This window comes from Urocitellus parryii, chromosome 4 (genome assembly GCF_045843805.1).
Source record: "Urocitellus parryii isolate mUroPar1 chromosome 4, mUroPar1.hap1, whole genome shotgun sequence".
NCBI classification, from domain to species: domain Eukaryota; kingdom Metazoa; phylum Chordata; class Mammalia; order Rodentia; family Sciuridae; genus Urocitellus; species Urocitellus parryii.
In genome coordinates this window covers 23,384,292-23,406,700 of record NC_135534.1, presented here as the reverse complement: position 1 = coordinate 23,406,700, position 22,409 = coordinate 23,384,292, and the positions used below count along the sequence as shown (strand labels likewise).

Genomic DNA, 22,409 nt, shown 5'->3' with positions numbered 1-22,409 from the left:
GTGTCAGTCAACCTGCTGACAGTGGACATCATGAAGATAGACTCAGCCCCTGAAACCTGACCCCTTGCCTCATTTGAATAGCTTCTCCTCAATAAAAGGGGTCAGCACGTGCTCTAGATCTCTCTCTTCCTGCGGACCTTTAAGGTCAGAGGAGCAGTCTCAGTGACTTGGGAGGCTGAGGCAGGAGGATTGTAAATTCAAGGACAGCTTGAGCAATTTAGTGAGACCCTGTCTCAAAAGGGCTGCAGGTGTGGCTTAGTGGTAAAGCACCCTGTGTTTGATTCCCAGTACCAAGAAGAAGAAGAAGAAGAAGAAAAAAATCATTAGAAAAAGAAAAATATGGGGCCTGAGTTATGGCTCAGTGGTAGAGCACTTTCCTAGCATGCATGAGGCACTGGGTTCGATCCCCGGCACTACATAAAAATAAAAAATAAAATAAAGGTAATTGTGTCCATCTACAACTAAAGAGAAAAAAATTTAAAAAAAAGAAAGAAAAAGAAAAATATGGGCTTGGGGATATGGCTCTGTAGTAGAGCGCTTGCCTAAAATTTGTGAGGCTCGGGGTTCAATTCTCAGCCCCACATAAAAATGAATAAATGGAATAAAGATATTGTGTCCATCTACAACTTAAAAAAAATTTAGAAAAATTTCTAGCAAGCAAAAGACATGACTAGGCAAAGTGGAAAAGAAGACAAGTGGAGTTGGGTGCTCTGGGGCACACCTATGAGACCAGCTGATTGGGTGAGATAAGGTAAGTGGGAGGGTCACTGGAGCCCAGAGGTTCCACATTAGGCTGGCAACATAGAAAAGACCCTGTCTTAAAAAAAAAAAAAAAATGCAATGATGCATGTGAAGAAAATAGCCACAAAGAAGCATAAAGACAATTAGATATTTGTTTTCACCTCAAAAATTGACAAAGAAAAAAAGGTTTAATGATAAGACCTATTACTGATATGAATAAAATGAAGAAAAAAAATCTGGGCAGGGGCTATAGCTCAGTTGGTAGACTGCATGCCTTGCATGCACAAGGCTCTGGGTTGGATCCCGGCACCAAAAAAGAAAAAAAAGAATGCATTACTTACCACTGGAGTTATAAATACACCAGATATGAAATTTCTTGGTTTTTAATCTTCCCTAAAAAGTAGGCAAAATTTGCATCTGCATTTTACATTTGAGCTAACTAAATACCAGAATGTCCAATGTTACACAACTAACTGAAGGCTTGTTCTTTTTCTCAAATTACTGAAAAACTCTCTGTCTCTCTCTCTTTTTAATATCTTTATTTTATTTATTTACTTTTATGTGGTGCTGAGGATCCAACCCAGGGCTTCACATGTGCTAGGAGAGCACTCTACTGCTGAACCACAACCCCAGCCCCTGAAAAACTCTTGATGATATATTTTGCATGATTAATATATACTCATATTTATATTATATATGTGTACATATGTATAGTTATATCATAAGCTGTCTATTTTCTCTCCTGGGTGACCCCCAAATGATTGACAAAAAACAAGCCCTGCTAACATGGAGGTGTGCTTTTGAGGACTGGAGTGAGGGACCTCATGGCTTCAAGGTAATAAGCAAAGGAGGAAGAGCAGTAGTTACAGTATGTTACACTTTTTATCACACACACACACACACACACACACACACACACACACACCATTCGTTTTCTATTATCTCTGTTATAAATTACCACCAATGAATGGTTTAAATAATACACATTTATTATCTTATAGTTCTGTAGGTTAGAACTCTAACCTGGGTCTCATTGAGCTAAAAATCAGAGTGTCAGGTCTGGGTTCCTTTCTGGACTTTTGAAAGAAGTTCATTTCCTTGCTTTTTTCCAACTTCTCAAGGTTGCCCACATTCCTTGGCTCACAGACTCTTTCCTTGATTGTCAGAGCCAGCAATATTACCATCTCTGTGATATTCTGGTCACATCTCCCTTTTTGATCAAAACCAGGAAAAGTTCTCCAATTAAAGGACCTATATGATTAAGTTAGGTTCATTTGGATTATCTCCCCATCTCAAGGTCCCTAATGGAATCCTATTACTACAATGTGTTTCCTTAAAAGGTAACATTCACAAGCTCTAGATGTTAGGATATGATATCTTTGGGGATCATTATTCTGCCTAACATACACATGTGCAAAGATTGATATGTAATGAACTTTTTTAATATTTATTTTTTAGTTGTAGGTGGACACAATACCTTTTTTTTTTACAGTATGTTTTTACTTGTAGATGGACTCAATAAATAAGTAAATACATTTATTTATTTATTTTTATGTGGTGCTAAGGATCAAACCCAGTGCGTCATACATGAGAGGCAAGTGCTCTGCCTCTGAGCCACAATCCCAGCCCTTTGAGGAGGCAGGTCTCTTCTTTGACAACTAGGCTCTACCATTAAAGGTTCCACCACTTCTCACTGCCATTCATTACACCAAGAACCAAGCATATAAACCTACGGGGGACAGACTATTATCCAAACCATAGCAATAGCCCTAGTTGACAACTATGAATAATTGTCAATATGAATAATTCTTAGATACATGATGTTGAGTGAAAAAAAGAAGTATCAGAAGACTAGTGTTTTAGGCAGCCTTTTCGTGGCTATGACTAAAAGATCTGACCAGAACAATTTTAGGGGAAGAAAAGTTTATTTAAAGGCTCATGGTTTCAGGGGTCTTAGTCCATAGACAGCTAGCTCCATTCCTCAGGGCTCAAGGTGAGGCAGGACATCATGGCAGAAGAGTGTGGCAGAGAGAAACCGCTCACATGATCAGGAAGCAGAGAGGTCAGCCTCTACTGGCCAGATACAAATTATACCCCAAAGCCACTCCCCAATTCCCACATCCTCCAGTCACACCCTACCACTTCAGTTATGGTTCAGTTAATCCCTATCAGGGGATTAATTCACTGATTGGGTTAAGACTCTTATAACCCAATCATTTCTCCTCTGAACCTTCTTGCATTGTCTCACACATGAGCTGACCAGGAAAAGTTCTCCAATTAAAGGATCCATATGATTAAGTTAGGTTCATTTGGATTACATCACATCTAAACCATAATAACTACCTAAGTATGCGTTATGTCCATGGATGAGTTCTTAGGGTTCCTATAACATATTGCTGTATACTATGTGGATTTAAGAAATAAAATATATTGGGCTGGGGATTTGGCTCAAGCGGTAGCGCGCTCGCCTGGCATGCGTGCGGCCCGGGTTCGATCCTCAGCACCACATACCAAAGAGGATGTTGTGTCCACCGAAAAATAAATAAATAAATAAATATTTAAAAAAAAAAAAAAAGAAATAAAATATATATTCTCTCATAGTTCTGGAGGCTGGGAATTCAAAATCAAGGTATTGGCAGGTCCTTGTTCTCTCTGAAGACTCTAAAGTATCCTTCTGTGCTTCTTCCTAGCTTCAGCAATCCTTAGCATTTCTTGGCTTGTAGCTATATCACTATAATCTCTGCCTCCATTGTTAGAGGCTGGTCCTTTCCCCTCTACTCTGTCACTCCAAATTACTCTCTCTTTACAAGGACATAGCTACTGGATTTAGGGCTCACCTATATCCAGTATGACCTCATCTTAATTAGATTACATTTGCAAAGATCTATTTTCAAATAAGGCTGTATTTCACAGGTAGGGGATTAGGACCTCAACATATCTTTTGGGGGAAACACACTGCCACCCATAAAGGTCATACTTTTCAGGAAAGAGACTCTGCGATTGAGATTCACTTGTAGGGGACTGGTTATAGAGTACTCTGGGAAACATCTGTCAGAAGAGGGAGAGGGAAGCAGAATTAAGATGAAGAAGTTGAACAGCTTAGTATTTCTGATGGAGGCTTCTGGCAATCCCACAGGGAGCTCTGAAGCTGGGAAGGTCTTTCAGAGAGATCTGTGACTGAAGTAAGTGGTCCAGGCTCTCGTATTCTTGCATCAACTAGTGATTGGGTGCAGGCACCCCCTGAGGGGAACACAAAACAACTCCCCTTAGCCAACTGCAGTGCCCACAGAGGGACACAGTTGTGAGCCCTTATCAACCAGCACTCTTGGAAAATAAAGGAATTAATGTCTTGGTCCTGGAAGGAAGGTCTGAGTTGCATTTCCCAATATCCACTATATTGTACATTTTTTTTTTTTTTGTACTGGGGATTGAACCTAGACCCTTGCACACTGAAGTACATCCCCAGCCCTTTTAAAAACTTCAGGGTCTCGCTAAGTTGTGGAGGCTGCCCTTGAATTTGTGATCCTCTTGCCTCAGTTTCCTAAATAGCTAGGATTACATCATGTGTGGTACACAGCTATAATACCAGGGATCAGGAGGCTGAGGCAGGAGGATTGACTGCAAGTTCAAAGCCAGCCTTATCAATTTAGCAAGAACCTGTCTCAAATAAAAAGGACTGGGGATATGGCTCAGTGGTTAAGTGCCCTTGGGTTTAATCCTTGGTACCAAACAACAACAACAAACTAAACAACCTATTATTTGTGATGAAAGTACATATGGTGTAGGTTCTTATGTTGGGTGGTGAGTTTACAGCTTTTCAATACATTTGCTTTATAACTAAAATGTATTTCATGCAATCTTTGATATGCATCAAGTATATTTACAAAGATAATAAAGGCAAGTCAGGAAGGAACTAGGCACAAGTAATAGAAACTAAAGTAGCCAGGACTGGGAGTGTAGTTCAGTGGTAGAGAGCCTGCCCAGCATGTGTGAGGCCCTGGACTTGAACCCCAGCACTACCTAAATAAATGAATAAATAAAGTAGGTAGAATTTTTAGGACAAAAATATGAGTAAGGATAGCAAATTCCTAATCCATTGCTAAAATAAGCTCTCAGATGAAGTAAAACTTCTTAAATTCTCCTATATTACTTACTTTACCTTTGTTTACATAACTACCGTTTTTTATCTGGCAGCATGATGTTGCTAAAATATCATGGTTTGCATCCCCTTCCACCTACTTTTAAACTGGTTTGTTTACTATGGGACTAATCTTTGTGTGTGTGTGTGTTGTTTTTTTTTTTTAAGGTGACAATGTCCTGGATAAATTGCTGGAACCATCATTAGATCTGCTGATGCTACAAAGAAAACCAGTTAATATGTCAAGATTGCTATTTCAAGATATGATATGTCACGATGTGTCAACTGATGTGGCAAGATTTCACTATGGCATTTTTAATGATATGTATGTTTAAGAAAATTTTTTTGTAGATGTAGGTGGACAGCAGGCCTGTATTGTATTTGTTTATTTTTATATGGTACTAAGGATCAAACCCAGTGCCTCACATATGCTAGGCAAGCACTCTTCCACTGAGCTACATATAGCTCCAGCCCCTTTAATGATATATTATTGAGTGGATAAAAAAGCTGTGGATTATTATCACAGTTTTTACTTTTAAAAAGGTATGTGTGACTAGGCATGGTGATGCATGCCTGTAATCCCAGTGGCTCTGGAGGCTGAGCCAGGAGGATTTTTATTTCAAAGCCACCCTCAGCAATTTAACAAGGCCCTAAGCAACTCAGTGAGAGCCTGTCTCTAAATAAAGTACCAAAAAGGACTGGGGATGTGGCTCAATGGTTAAGTGCGCCTGGGTTCAACCCCCATACCAAAAAAAGAAAAAGGTATGTGTGTACACCTGTTGTATATAGATTTATATCTACATGGAAAAGGAAATGGACAAATACAATCCAAATTGCCAGATATGATGAGTGGAATGGGAAATGAGGTAGCATACTTTTCTATTTTATATGATTTTCTGAGTCTTTGAAACTAACAACTAAGGAAAATATTAAAACTGTGTTTTCAAATCCTTTTTTCCCAAAATTACTGATTTCTGTTTATTTTGAGAAATATATTTACAGAAGACTCCAAGAAATGTGAGCCTAATTTTTAAATTTTTATTTATTTATTTTATGTAGTTGTTGATAGACCTTTATTTTGTTTATTCATATGTGGTGTTGGGAATCTAACCTAGTGCCTCACACATGCCAGGCAAGTGCACTACTGCTGAGCCACAGCCTCAGCTCCCTAAGTTTTTTATTTGTTATTTATTTATTTTTAGTTGTAGATGGACACAATAACTTTATTTTATTTATTTATATTTTTATGTGGTGCTGAGGATTGAACCTAGTGCCTCACATGTGCTAGGCAGGTGCTCCTCCAATGAGCTCCAACCCCAGCCCTGACCCTAAATTTTATTATTAAAAAGGTGGTAGAATAGAAAGCTGCTGGGCTGGGATTGTGGCTCAGTGGTAGAGTGCCCGCCTAGCATGGGTGGGACCCAGGTTCGATCCTCAGCACCACATAAAAATAAAGGCATTGTGTTGTGTCCATCTACACCTAAAAAATAAATATTATATAAAAAAAGAAAGAAACATGCTGGCATTTTTGTGTGAGGTGGCACAGTGTTAGAACCAGGCCTGCTGCACTACAGATGTCCTTATAAAGTTCAACTAAAACAGCTGGTTTCCTACTTGGAAAAATAGGATTGTTCTTGTGACACTTGAATAATGTATGTGAGATCACTTTGAAAATGCTAATGTGACATTGAAGCCATAATACATCCTAATGTTTCTTTCTTATGGTAATATTCCTTAAAGGAGCCAAATATTAATGTTTTTGAAAACTCCTAATTTCGAATGCTGAAGTTTCTGTTTCTTTTAAATTGGTTCGTTCATCACAAACTTTTAAATTTTGTTTTTCTTTTTTTTTAAATTTTTTTTAATAGTTGTAGATGGACACAATGCTTTTATTTTATTTATTTATTTTTATGTGGTGCTGAGGATTGAATCCATAGCCTCACGCATGCCAGGCAAGTGCTCTGCCACTGAGCTATAGCCCCAGCCCTTTAATTTTGTTTTTCAATCCAGGATTGGACCACTGAATTTAGCTTCTAGGAAATTCCCTAATTACAGAATTTTCTTTCATTATATCGAACTACTCCCGATTTCATCATGAAAATCTGATTTGAAACTCAACTTACAAAAATACTGAAAATGAATTTCAAATTAAATGGGAATATTTGTATACTAATGTGATACAATAGTGTTGTTTCACATTTTTCCATGTTAAAGACTATTCTGAACTCGAAGTCTTTTAAATAAATAAATAATACTGAAATCTACTGTGGTTGTGTCTGAGTATGTTATTTGTATAATAACTGAATATTTCTAGAGACTTCTATTTTCCCTTAGTCATTTTTTTTTTAATGTTGCCTTCTCTTACCTAATTCTGAAGACATGATTTCAGAGCCATATCTCTCTGGTTCAAACCCCAATTCTGCCACTTAATCTCTTACAATTCCATAGCAAAGTTATTTAAGTGCTTTGAGCCTCTGTTTCATCTGTGAATTGGGAATAAGACTAGTACTCACCTCGTTGAATACAATGTCTGTCAATCACTGTTATAATGCCTAAGTAGTATTTTCAGTATTTCACAGATGCGGAAGTTGAATATTTTAAAATATTGCTTCCTTGGTGGAGAGCTATTAATGGTTTCACATGTTTGGTTAATTCTTGTCTGCATGTTAAATTTTAGGACATAATACTGCTGAAAAGTAATGAGCCATCATTATAGGATCCTGTATACATTAAAATTTACAGTAACTCATAAAATTGATTCAGAGACAAAGGATTGTTGTTCAGTTCCCAAAACTTATAAACTCCTGATCTCCAAATGGCTTTTCTGCCACGTACTACTTCCACTTTGTGGAAGTCATTATTTTTTCTTTTAGTAGATAAAACGATATTCTGAAAAGGAGGTTGAGGTGATCAGAAAATTGTGAACATTTTAAAGAACTTTCTATTTTATTTTGAGGCAGGATCTTGCTAAATTGCCTAGGCTGAGTTGGAACTCATGATCCTCCTGCCTTAATCTCTTGAGTTTGCTGGGGTTACAGGCACACCCCACTGTGTCTGGATGTTCTTATTTATTTATTAAAAAAAAAAATCCTACATCAATAATGTTTGTATGCCAAGACAGCTTCAGAGATACCAATTAGGAGGCTACTGCCATATTCCAGGATAGGAATGCATGTGATTTGGATTAGCTGTCAAAGGCAGACCTAAGAAGTGACCACTAAGGTGGGAAAGAACAGAACAGGCGAGTGTAGGCGTGCGTTTGAGTGAAAAACATATTTTGAATATGTTAAGTATGTGATGCTTGTTTTACTATTTTAAAATTAATTATTATTATTTTTTTTGGCAGTGCTAGGGATCAAACCCCGATCCTCACACATACTAGTAAGTGCTCTATTACTAAGGTCTACCCCCTCCCTGGTCACTGGATCACTGAGATGTTTATTTTACATCTGAATGGAGATGCCAAGTAGGCATCTGGACCTCTAAAGATAAGCCTGGAAAGAGACATTTGGAAGTCATCAGTCATCTTACAACTGATACTGGGAACCAAAGTACTGGATAAAATCATGTAGGAGGATTGTCCAGAGAAGAGAGCTGGGGTCTGAGCATAAGGGCACTGAATCATTTAGAGGCCAGTAAGAGGAAATGCCAGCAAAGGACTCTGGGAAAGAAGCAGCTAGTGAGAAAAATGGATTTCCCACTGCTAAATACTAGAATAGGAGAAGAACCGGGAATTGACCATTGGCTGCCTGTTGTATACCCAGTACTTAGCTCAGTGACAGGCACATAATTAAAGTACAATTAATACGTGCTGAATTAATCTTTACTTCTTCTTCTTTGTCAGACATTTGTTGGGTTCTTCTAAGGTTCCAGGCACTCTTCTAGGTCCTATAGATTCATAGCATACTGCCTCTAAACACAGATTCTTGTGTGGGCCATATACATGCATACATATGAGTCAAAACTACGTATTGCTATTTTATAATGCTTCGTGATCCTTTCTTCTACCTTATCCTGAGGAAAATGGGACTGAATAGCTTGAGGGTACTGAGTTGGTGAGCAATGATGAGCTGGAATGTATAAATCTGGAGCTCTACTGTAAGCAAAGATATCGGGAAGTGGTAGAAGCTGAAGGAGAGGGTGGTGGGACTTTAAAATGAAGAGGCAGCCGCATCCAAAGGTATCAAACTCTAAACAGAATGATGCCAACTTCATTCACATAACCGAATTCTACTAGACAACTAACGGTTATGAAGAACACTTCCAGCTTTATCACTGTACCTAATTTATCTGATAAGTGTGGAGAAAGAGTCGGGGGAGTGCACAGGAATATGGCTCAAAGTTAATATTATAAAACTATCAAGTTAGCCTCAAGATGAATTGAACTGTTACCCTTAGAATTACTACTCTGGAGTTCCTGCTTGAACAAAACAAACAAACAAAACAAAACAAACAAACAAACAAAAACCCAAAACCCCAAACCAAAACAAAACCTTGAATCAGAAGGAAAAAACAACAACAACAACAACAACAAAAACTTGACTCACTAATGTGAGTCCAAATCCATGCCAGAAAAGAGAAAGTCTTGAAGAGAGGAAAGGAGAATTATGGGTAAAACACTTACACAACTGTCTTACACTATTTCTGAAACTTACTTTGCAGTCTTTCCGGAACTTGTCTGAGGTACTTCAATGTCTTGGACTGCATACTTTTGTGACCCTGTTAACTTACACTGTTAGTTAGAGGAGAGGCATGAGCCACTCTGGCATGAGCTACCCCTGCAGCCAATAAACCGGCTTCCTGTTAATTTCTCAGGTGTCCAGACTCATCTGTCCTAAATCATTCCCTGAAACTCCACTCTCTAGTCAGGCGAGGTGCAGGCACACCTGTAATCCCAGTGACTTGGGAAGCTGAGGCAGGAGGATCACAAGTTCAAAGCCAGCTTCCACAATTTTGCAAGGCCCTAACCAACTTAGAGAGACTCTGCCTCAAAAATTAAAAAGGGTTGGGGATGTGGCTCAATACCCGGTTCTAAAAAAAGAAAGAAAGAAACTCCACTCGTTCACCCCACAAAAACGGGAGGCGGGGGATCACAGAAATCTTTCTTTAACCCACAGTTAGAAGGTAGGTTATCTTTCCAAAACTAATTGTTCTGCAAGCTGTACTCCTATGGTCCGTTTTTTCGTTTATCTTACAGCTCTTCTACCGTTCTGAACTAGAGTTATCTGACTGCAGCAAGCTGTTTGCCTTGAACTCCAAGTAGTTGGGAACGACCAGTTATTTCATGCATAAAGCGGGTGGGAGGCCAAGCCTTTAGAAGAACCTGAAGACGTAAGTGTAACCACAGCGAATGTGTGCGGTGGGGAAAGGCACAGAAACAGGGTACTGCAAGCCTTTATCCGGAAAGACTACGGGAACCACGAGCCCACACTAACAACGGTACAGAACTGCTAATACAGAGGTGAAAATAAAACCAGGGCTCCACGCACACCCATGGCTCCATACACACTTCCCATTCGCTGGCCGCTTCTCTGATCCAAAGTCTATCTTCAAGCCAGGGCTAAATCAGGCTAGATCTGATTGGCCAATAGAAAACCAGGACCACCGCAGCCAATGAGAAACCAGGGCGCTTTGGTGGGGTGAGACTTGCGGCCGGGGAGGGGAATCCTGTAGGTCTTGGTGAGGCGATTGGGCGGGACTGATACTTGATTGGCAGGTGAACGATCCACATTCTTAGAACGGAAACGCCACACGGTACGTGCAGGTGGGGGTGTGGGCGGGGCAACAAACCTATCATTAGCCAATAGATGACCCACTACTAGCAGAGGGAAAGATAAATCACCAATGGCAGCACGTATATGGCGCCGTAGGCGGGGTTTAGGCTCAAAGGGTTCTACGAAAGGCGCGTGAGTGTCGTCCTCGCAGTCACAGCTGGCACCTCCTTCTGACTTCATTCATTCGATTTTTTTTTTCTTCCATTCACGGAGGTAGAAAGGCCTGCTCGGAAGCCATGGAGAGCGCTCTCCCTGCTGCCAGCTTCCTGTACTGGGTAGGCTTTGGCACCGTGGCCTACCTGTCCCTCCGCATCTCGTACTCGCTCTACTCGGCTCTTCGAGTCTGGGGTGTGGGTAACGAGGCGGGGGTCGGCCCGGCGCTCGGTGAATGGGCAGGTGAGTCGGATGCAGCGCCGCGCCCTCCCTCCTGCCCCGGCTCGCGGCTCGGCGGGGCCCGCACTGACCAGGACTAGTGCTTGGCCTTCCCCTCCCCGTCTTCCCTCGCCTTCCTCCCGCTCCTGTGTGCCGCTCACCCGCCCTATCTCCCTTAGCCATCTTACGGTTTGCTCAGACTTGTGGACTTTTAAACTACTAAATACGTTGCTGGCTGAACTCTGGGAATCTGAAGTGGGAATCTCACTTGGAAGGTGCGAGAAATCTGCCTTAACTCTGAGGGGCTTCTGTCTTTGAAGCCATTCCGGGTTCGTGGCTGCAGTCAGGCGGCTTCCTACTCACCTTGAGCCTCTCCTTCCGAGTGCTTTTAAAAGAAAAGTTTTTAAAAACAGACGCTGTGCTTAGGAGGAAAAGCCTTCAATTGACTTGTTAGGAGTGAGGCTGGGGCAAGGGGTGTGGAAGCGTTAAATTTCACCCTCTTTCGGATTTGTGGAACCTTGCCTCCTAACTGGAAATTTCATGTAATTTACAAGCCCCCCTTTAAAAAAGTTCTCCCTAAACTTTTCTGGCGTTCAAATGAGTAGCAAAAGCTTATTGCTTTCTCAGAACAATCGCTCTTCACGTTGCAATCAGCAACATTGCAGAAGGTCGTTTGTGGGGAAAAGTATCCCCACGAAGTGAGCTAAACCTAGTTCCAGCCAACTGGAGGACTTTAAAAATGGAGGACAAAGGTCAGATTGGAGCATTTGGAAAAATTACTTGTTTTTGTTCTCCCTTTTTTCCCTCTTTTCCTGCCTCCCTTTTTTCTTTATTTTCCCTCTGTTATGGCTTTTTAAAAACAAAACAAAACAACAACAACAAAAAAAAACACCAAGCTTTTGCTTATGACATTCGTGGTGGTTCTTTGATGTGATTATTCATTTTGATGTTCACTTCTGATTTTATTGAACTTTGGTGTGGTTAGGGTTGCTTGCAGACTGAGCTTAAGTAAGATACACGAATGTTATTCCATGTTATTTGTTCATTCAAAAACACTTAAAACAAGTTTATTGGGAAAGACATAATAATGTTAACTTTTTGGGATAACAGCCTACACATTAGGAGAAAACATACACAAGTAGGAATGGGTGTATAAAATCTTTCCCTGATGTAAGCAGCTATTGACATAACACTTCACAGTACTTGTTATTCTTTGATAGTATCAAAGAAAGACTTTGTCAACTCTTTCATATAATAATCAAATTATTATATGAAATTAACTTACCCAATTAATTAACTTACCCAATTTCTTAGTTGTTGGTTTGGAAAAACTTGTTTGTGGACTTTGTCAACAGTTACACAAGATACTAAAGCTATGGAGAATCAATTATCAAGATAAAAATTTGTGGGCTGGGGATGTGGCTCAAGCGGTAGCGCACTCGCCTGCCATGCGCGGGGCGCTGGGTTCGATCCTCAGCACCACATACAAATAAAATAAAGATGTTGTGTCCACCGAAAACTAAAAATAAATATTAAAAAATGATAAAAATTTGTAATTTGCAATCAAAGAATAGTGTAATTAAATTTTAAACTATTTAAAATAATAATTTAAAATAGTAATTTAAATATTACTATTTAAAAGTAATAACAACTTTAATAACTTTTAAACTATTTAAAATTGACCATACTAATAACTCAAATAGTTAAGTCCAAGTCATCTATATGTAATGCCTTAGTAAAAGTCAAATAATGTAACATTGTCATTTCATTGAAAACATTTGGCCCGAGGGGAAGGAAATTGATACATAAGAGAAGAGTTTATATAGTATTTAGAATTAAAACATTGGGGCAGCAGAGAAGATCATGGTATACCCTGGATTATTGGAGAATCTTAATTTTTTAAGCTTTTAAACAGAAGCAGTGATCAAATTGGTATTTATAACATTATTTACATGTGGCCTGGATCTACAAAAAATAAAATAAAACAAAACAAAACCCTTTACTTCCTTAGTCTCTCCAAACAGGGAACCTTTTAAAAATAAAGGAAATTAAGATCAACACATTTTAAACAGGTTCTTTACATCAATTGGAGGTGGTGGTGGACACTTGAGTAATTAGGGTTTAATTACCTAAAAATTAGGTAATTTGTTTAACCAAAGTTATGATTTTTACAACTAATCTTTATGTGTAAATAATACTAATAAGATGTCTACTTTATAAAGCAGTCTGTTTATTCCTGTGCCAGCCTGGTGGGAGATAGTATTTGGGAGGCATTGCTTAATTGTACTACTCATTTAATATTTTCCTCAGTAATGTGTGTTGAATTGATAGTATATTTTTATTCTTGTTATTCTTAAATCTCTTCATGTGAGTAAATTTAATTTTCCTCAGATTTGGGATCTGAAGTTCAGGGACTGTGGATTCTCAGTTTTTTTTTGTTTCCCACAGTAGCTTGCACATTCAGATATGAGTTCTTCTAAACTTAAACTTGGGGGCTGGGGATGTGGCTCAAGCGCTCGGGTTCAGTCCTCAGCACCACATACAAACAAAGATGTTGTGTGCGCCGAAAACTAAAAAATAAATATTAAAATTCTCTCTTAAAAAAATAAATAAACTTGGAAAAACCCAGAAATACAAGTATGTTTTGCCATCAATAAAAATATTCTAGGCCACAGATTCACAATACCTTTATTTCATTTATTTATTTTTATGTGGTGCTGAGGATTGAACCCAGTGCTTCATATATGCTAGGCAAGCACTCTACCACTGAGCTACAACTCCAACCCAAGGCCACAGATTCTTTAGTTAAGTTTTTAAGACCATATACTCCTTACTCTTCACCCCCCCCCCATTCCCCTCCTTTAATTCCTCATCAGGAGTTCAATCAACTTCTAGTTCTCTCTCCAGTCATGTTCCCACTCAAGTGAATCACATTGGTTCTGCTGGGCTCCTAGTAGGTAGGTTTAGCCAATCTAGAGGGTAGGACTCTTTTGCCTGGCATACAGGTACTGTATTTCTTGAAAGAACAAAGAGATCCCATGAAAGTGGAGCTTCAGTGGTTTGAATAAGTAATCAAAAGATTGTGTAATAAGTAACCAAAAGATTGCCAATGAAGGTAGTCGGTAAGGAGAGAACTGTCATTACTGCTGATCAGTAAAGAATGTAATTTGTGGGCTGGGGATGTGGCTCAAGCGGTAGCGCGCTCGCCTGGTATGCGTGCGACCCGGGTTCGATCCTCAGCACCACATACCAACAAAGATGTTGTGTCCGCCGAGAACTAAAAAATAAATATTAAAAATTCTTTAAAAAAAAAAAAGAATGTAATTTGTAGAATTTGGTTTGAACATGGATAAACTTTGCATTTACTTGTGCAGTTTCTATCACTGGAGTTCATTAAAACAATTGCTATTGAAATAGAGATACAAGGGCAAGGTAAGCATACTTCCAAACTCAAGATATTTGATAACTTTAAACATTAGACGGCACTCTGAATGCCTGTTTTAGTTTTGAATGGAGAAGGTATTGCTCCAGATAGCAAAGAATAAATTATCCACTAATTATTTTATTAGTTAGATTTTTTAAAAAATACCTTATTGAGATGCTAGTCATATACCATACAATTTATCCATTTAAAGTGTACAATTTAAGATTTTTATTATGTTCACAGGATTGTGCAGCCATCCTCAGATCCACTTTCAGAACATTTCATCCTCTGTCTTATACTCCATTTGCTCTCACTGCCTAACCCCTATCCACTCCATCCCTAGGCAGCTGCTTTGCTACGTGGATTTGCCTTTTGTGCACATTTCATATAAATGGAATCATTCAATATGCATTTTTTTGTGTGTGACTGGCTTTTTTCATTTAGCATAATATTTTATTTTTAATATTTATTAGTTTTTTTTAGGTGGACACATAATCTCTTTATTTTATTTTTATGTGGTGCTGAGAATCGAACCCAGTGCCTCACGCATGCCAGGCGAGCGCTACCACTTGAGCCACATCTCCAGCCCCAGCATGATATTTTAAAGGTGCATCCATCTTATAGCATGGAATCATTTTTATTGCTGAGGAATATTCTGTTCTGTGGAATGAGGTTAGATTTCATGTGGGGCCTTCACCTCTGCATTTTGCTCTCTGCATATCTGCATTAGCAAATCCTCAAGGTGTTGCAGCTTTGGGTGCTGATGGAACTCATCTAGATCTATAATAGTCCAAGGTTTTTCTAATTCAGTGGTTCCTGAGCACTTATAAAGGACATGTTGTGCTGGAGTTCTCTGGAAAAGCCATTCATCAAAATTGCTTAGCCAAGCTCCAGCAATCAAAGGATTTCCAAGATTACCAGTCTGATCACATTGTGTTTGCACATTAGATACATATATAGGATTTACCTGAAATGGCTCAAGACTGCTGAAGAAATCAGAACTTATCAATAGGGCCTTTCTTTAGGATTTGAGATATCACATGATTTGAAGAACTACATATGAAATGTTAATTTTTAAAATTGGCAAACCCAGAGGAATATTAATAACCACCATTTGTTGAATACTTGAAGTATGCCAGGCACTTGACAGATATTGTCTCAAATCTCTCTTTGAGCTGTACTCCATTTCCCCTGTGAATAAGGAGGAAATGAATGCTTAGTTAAATAATTTCCCTCGTCTATAGTTTCACAGAGGGAGAATTGCAGATAGGAGTTGAAGCAAAGTTATCCATTCTGTAAGATCCCCATGCTTGTGGTGATGATTGGCTTATAGACTGGATGAATTGGGAGCGGATTTCTTTATACCCTAGGAACTTTATTAAAAACTTTTTGATTCAAGGCACACTCTAAAATTTGCACATGCTTATCATCTTTGGAAGTATTGCAGAATAGTTGGTTCATTTTAGAATCACGTAGCTGGTGATTTTCTTCAGATTTGTAATCATGAATCTTGTTGAACATTGGAAGGTCACTGAGAGGCTTAGTAAAGCAAATGGTTGGACTGTCATCATATGTCTGGACTTCAAATATTTTCTGTTTATGATGCCAGCATTCTCCAATAAATTAGTGATTCCCTAGAGGTCCAGCTTGGTGAATATAGCATGCTCCCTATTGACATTCAGAAAGTCCTAGTATCAGGGAGTAGGTATCTGTTTTTAATAATGAGCTGATATTGGTCATAGTACCCATTATAAGGACCATGTTTTTCAAAAAATCAGAGCAGGTGAAGTCATAAAAGTTCTTGAGTACTTATTCATTCTGCATTTTAGCTCTCAAAAGGGAGTCCATGTGCCTAAATGGGTCAAGTTCTCCAGATTGGAGTTAGCAGGGCAACCTTAAAGATCTGGCGCCAGAGGCTATGAAAGAGGAAGTCTATCAGCTGGCTAGCAGACCTGGATGCTCTTTGGAGGAAAAATCAAGAGGGACGTGTCGCAGAGTTAGAGATTTAGTCCCTGTACTGTGATTTAGAATCTTTCTCCCCTTACCCTCACGGGCCCCCTTGTCCCTGTCCTGCCTTTTCTGTTTTCCTTCCTTTATGTGCAACACTAACTTTCCTATTTAGAAATCAAACATTGGACCTTGGGGACCCAAACCTATACTTGGATGCTAGCTCTTGTATTATTAGCAGGTTTCATAGGATTGTTGTAAAGGTAAATGAAAACACTTATTTTGTGTAAATCATGTTAACTGTGCCCGGCACAAGGTGTGTAATATAATATTATTTGCCTTACTAGCCTTATGAGCTAATTGCCAGAATAAGGCTTATTAAGAAAAAGGAAGGTGGCTGATCTTCAGAAAACAGAGATTACTGTTGCCACTGCATCTGAGAGTGTTGGGCTTCAAAACTGATTTTTGTTTTAATTGGTTGATTTGAGTATAATGTATTTATTTCAGTTTCAGAAAAAAAGGTCCTGATTTTAGATAATGAAATTTATAAGTCCAGAATACATGGTAAATGGATTTGAATAGATAAACTGTAATACCATTAGATGCTATTTATAGAAAAAGGTAAGTTAAAAGATGTTGAAAAAAAATAGTGGATCTTTTATTTCATTTCTATCCTTGTGATCCTTAGCAAAAAATCAAAATACAGCAGTTCATATGCATGTTTCTGGGATAGATTGAGATTAAGGCTGAGGAGGCAGGGCAAGCAAAACCTTGGGGGAGTGTGTGATATTACACTTTTCATTTGCCCATCTCTCTGGAGTGCTAAGGTCCAAAGAGATGACAAACAGTAATCAAATGTACACATTGTGGAAAGAACATTTGCTTGGTTCTGTGAGAGTTTGTGGGGGAGGTAATAGAGCTGCCCTTGGGAAGCTTTACTGAGCTGAGATCTGAAGGGTAAGTGTGAGATAGCTCCATGTAGAGTGCAGAAGGGACAGAAGCAATAGCATTCTTTTTTGGGGGTGGTATTGGGGAATTGAACTCAAGGGCACTTAACCACTGAGCCACACCCCCAGCCCTATTTTGTATTTTATCTAGAGACAGGGTCTCACTGAGTTGCTTAGCGCTTCGATGTTGCTGGGGCTGGCTTTGAACTTGTGATCCTCCTGCCTTAGCCTCCCAGACTGCCGGGATTACAGGTTGTGCCCATCACACTCAGCTGAGGCAGGAAAGAGCTTGGAAACAGTGGGCATGATGTTGCATGATGTTGCATGGGCTTGAGGGGAAGGAAGGCTTCACCAAGCAGGGCCCTTTCATCTGTGTCCTAAGAGTGATGGGAAGCAGTTGGGGGGATTTGAAGCAGAAGGATAATATTGTTGAGTTTGTACTTATGAAGAGAATTTCACCATTGTGAGTAGAATTTCACCATTTCTTTCTTGGGGAAGAATCAAATCACTGAGGTATGGGAAGTTTTCTTTGCCAGGGACTGAGTGATGAGGTTGTTGAATGAACCCTGGAACCGGGTTACAGCTTTCTCAAGGTAACTAAGCCTGCCACAAATCCCTATGAGAAGGAATTTTTTGTTTGATATTTTGATTTTTTTTTTTTTTTTCCTAGCAAGGCAAGACATTTACCCGATCTCCAACTGTCAATTCCAGGGATACTGTCTGCTTTCTAAAAAGTTACTTTACTACCATCAAGTAAAATTATTTCTATTTAAATAACTCAGTCATAGGAGGAAAGGAGGCAAGACTAGACAATTTAAGAAGTTGAACTGTTAGTGCCTCTCAAGGGTATTCCATTGGGAAACAGTATTGCTGACAACAGATGCCCTTTGGAGTCAGTGGGCATAGGCAAGCTTTGCTGCTCACTAAGCTCTTTGACTTTGGGCAAAAATGATCAACCTCTGAGCTTAGCTTCCTTCATCTTTTAAATGGGAATGATAGTTTTCAGGATTATTGTGATTATTATGAAATAAGATATAAATGAGGTTCTCATGTAGTCTTTGCACATTTTTATGGATACCAAATAACATGTTTAAGAACATCTTTTATTTGTATAAAGTACTCTTATTAGACAAAAAGGAATTATAGTTCACTCAGTTGACTGTTGAAAAAGCTGAAGTTAGAAACAGATAAATTAGTAGATGACTAATATGCCTGCAGAAGAGTTACTTGGTGAAAGATTTACTATCAGTTCATTTATTCGTGACTCCTCTTTAGTAAATCTTAGATAGGGTGGACTTAGAAAAATTTGGATAGGTCCAATTGTTCAGTTACATTTGAGAAAACCTTTCAATCCTTTTTGAGTCTTCTCCATGTGTAATGTGTTAGGAAAGCCCCTTGACTCCAATTTCAGGATAACCAGAGTCCACTCATTTCTAAGCCATCAAGAGCTCTTGCCCTAATAACAGTAATAGCCTCCTGTCTCTCCACCTTTGCTCCCCTATGGTTGATTCTCATATAGTAGCCAGAGTGATCTTTAGAAGACTCTGGTCAGATCATGTGATGCTTGCCCGATCTCTCCAGTAGCTTCTCATCCTACTTGAATTAAAACCTGAAATCCATCCTGTGATATTAAACAAGGCTTTAAAACCATTTGCCTCCTTTTGCTTCTGACCTCACCTTCACCCACTTTCCCTCTTACTCCTGCCCTTCTAGCCACACTGACCTCTTATTTGTTTCTTTTCTTTTCTTTCTTTTTTTTTTTTTTTTAACATTTGAGCCACATCCTCAGGCCTTTTTTTTATATTTTGTTTAGACACAGGGTCTTGCTGGTGCCTAGGGCCTCGCTAAATTGCTGAGGCTGGCTTTGAACTTGCAATCCTCCTGCCTCAGTCTCCCAAGCTACTGAGATAACAGTCCTGTGCCATCACATCTGTCTTCATTGTTTTTTGAACAGACCTGGCATTGCTATCTTGTGTCCTTGGCCCTCCACCCTCACCCTGCAGATAGTCACTTAGCTGACTCTCATTCAAGCCTTTGTTCAAATATCATGTTCAGGAACCTACCATTTTACCTTTAAAAAGACAGTCCTCTCTACCTTGATCTCTTTTACCCTGCTCTACTTTTCTTTTTTGTTAGAATCCGTTCTCATCTCCTGTCCTGTATATTTTGCTTTTTTATGATGTTTCTTATTTTTAGAAGTAAGCACCATGAAGGCAAGGATTGTCTTTTTTGTTCACATATTAATCTCAAGTACATAGGACAGTGCCTGCACACAGTAAGTTTTGACATGTAATCATTGAATAAATGCAAATATCAAGTTATTCAGTATATTTGAGATTAAGAGCTAATGTATTTTTATGGATTATCTTTCTACTTTCCCTTAAGTTTGAATAGTGACAAATTTAAGAATGTTGGTCTTTCAAAAATGAAATTATTTAGTCTTAAAACAGAATACAGACTATAGGCAGAAGTTGTCCTAGTATAGGCTCTGGAGCTGGCTTACCTGCTTTTTGAATCCTGGCTTTGACAGTTACAAGTTGTGTCACCTTGACTTTGTGTGTCTCAGTTTCCTCATTTGTAAAATCAGGATCTATTTGGTTTGCAGTTCTGATTAAATGAGGTTAAGTGATTTAGCGGGTGTGAACACTTAGAACAACACCTGACATAGTAAATGCTGATATTGTTATGTCTGTGGAGATGTCCATCTTCTCTTTTTTAGACTTTTTCTTGAATTTCTAATGACTTGCTGTATATATATCCCTCTGGGTAGTGATGACAGATTTAATCTTAGCATGTTTAAAATTCATCTCTCCAACTTGTTCTAAACTTCCTATTTTTGCTAATTATGTCACCACCTTGCTCATCACCCAGGTCTTTATCAGAGACAACAAATTCAGGTGCCTCAGGCAGGTAAAGGAAATGAGAGGAGTGGCCAGAGGAGGTGCATATGGAGAGATGTTTGGCTGCTCAAGGGTGGTGTGCTTGGTGCAACCACCACTCAGATCACCCTTCACCCTTGATGTAGACCTTGAAGCTTTCTTACAAGAAGCCCAGATCTAGATTTTCATGTGGAGAGTTTCTTAAATTTTTAAGGTTCATGCAAATTTCTCAGATTTATTATGTGGGCTAAATATATTATGCTAAAGGGCCAAATTCAGCAAGTGGCCACTTTGCTTCTTGAATTCCTAGAATCATGCTTTCTTTCCCACAGTTGGACGGGAAATTGCCAAGTCATACTGAATCTGCCATCACAGGCTCTTTTGCATCTACATTGCCCTAATGCATTTCCTACTTACCCAATTCTTATGCACCCTCTGTATTAACTTTAGTCTTGCAAAAATATCTCCAGTAGATTACTTGTTAAACTTTACATACACACACAAAACTTTGGCATCTAAGCAAACATCAAGCTCCTCAGTGCATTTTGAACCTGCTCTTGTGTCTTCTTCTGGTGACTTCTCCAATATGTATTCTTCTTTGGGTGAGTAGCTCACGTCCCGGACCCTCCCACCACCTCCTGTAAGGAAAACCTTAGTAGGTTTCCTTGACTGTTCGATGTTGGTTATACTGCCTGAAGTGCCCCTTCTCCTGTTCCACATTCTTTCTCATGGTTTCATTTTGTGAGATTTTACCCATATTTTAGAGTGCAGATTATGAATTTTTTTCCTTGGACTGCCAGATGGCAGTCATTATGTACTTTTGGAGCTCTGATAATGACTGTTCTTTTATGTGAGTTTACTTTTTTTTCCTATTCATATTTGTTACCTTAGTTGTAAGGTACATGAGGGCATGCGTTTGTTCTAAACACATTGTGGAACTGGGGCTTGATCCCTGGGGCACTGTACCACTGACCTACATCCCTAGCCCTGTTTATTTGGAGAAAGGGCCTCACTAAGTTGCCTCAGTCTCCTGAGTAGCTTGGATTACAGGGTGTTCTACTGTGTCCAGTTCACCTTTGTTTTAAATTTCCCAACTGAAAAGATAGACAGGATTGAAACTAAGACTGGGTAAGCAAAGACTGGTTACAGAGTTATGGAAACAGGGCTATGAAAATAGCTTTGAAAGTGTGAAATGCAGCTAAGATCAAAAATTTTTCTTGAGTGGTATTGAGGTAACAAGCTAACCTTTCCTTATCTGTGATTTTAGGAAACTGTTATAGAGCACTGAACATTCTGCTGACTTAATAAAATTTAAATATTAATACATTTTGGTTATGTATTACTTGTCTCTAGATCTTCATTACAAAACTGTTGCAAATAGACTTTCTTTTAATAAGAAAAATTTTTCCAATTAAAATTTCTATAAAACTTTGCTAATTGGGAATGCTGAGATAAACTAGTGAAAAATTCAGTTCTAGGAAATGTAGGTCAAAATGTAGTTTTTTATTTGGAAGGCCTAATGAAATAAACCCAAACCTTCTAGAACCTTCAGACTTTTAAAAATTATTAGAGACGTAGCCAAATTCCCTGGAAAATTTCTTTTGATTGTAAAGACATGGAATGGTGAGTATATAGAGCGAATAATTGCAAAAAATTAAATATAAAACATTGAATATATAGTTTATTTGCTTCATGAAAAGAAGCAAATACTACAGTTGACAGGATTTACAAAAGTGCAGTTAGTCATTTTGTAAACTTGAGAAAATGGAAGGGTTGTCAAGAGGTAGGAAAGAACAATGATAGAATAACTGAACTGGAAGAATTGTTAGCAACCTCTTTAGTTGAACTACGAGGAAAACATGAGCAGGAAGAAATGATGACTTGCTCACAGTCATGCATCAGACAGTGGCAGGCAAGATAGTTCAGTGGTGAAGGGCAGAAACTAGTGGCTATACCTATGGTAGATTGAATGCTGAGAGTGATGAGAAGCAGGCTCTGACAGCAGGGTAGTGAAGAGAGTAGTCAGGGACAAAGTAGAGGAAAAGCGGAGGTGATTTGTGGTACCTGTTGAACTTTCTCAGTCTGAGATGCCCCCAAATCCAAAAGTCTTTGAACATATTGTACATGGTACTTGAAAAGCTCAGATTTTGGAGCATTTCAGATTTCAGGTTTGTGGTTGAAGGATGC

General features: G+C 38.9%; 1 protein-coding gene across 1 annotated transcript in view; it reads left to right on the top strand.

Annotated features, from left to right (window-relative positions):
- The first annotated feature begins 10,756 nt into the window (after window positions 1-10,756).
- Hsd17b12 (hydroxysteroid 17-beta dehydrogenase 12) overlaps window positions 10,757-22,409 on the top strand; it is a 148,547-nt gene continuing 136,894 nt past the window's right edge. The window contains exon 1 of the mRNA XM_026404751.2: window positions 10,757-11,049. Coding sequence (XP_026260536.1) covers window positions 10,890-11,049 — 160 coding nt within the window. The 5' untranslated portion in view covers window positions 10,757-10,889. The remainder of the gene's footprint in view (window positions 11,050-22,409) is intronic.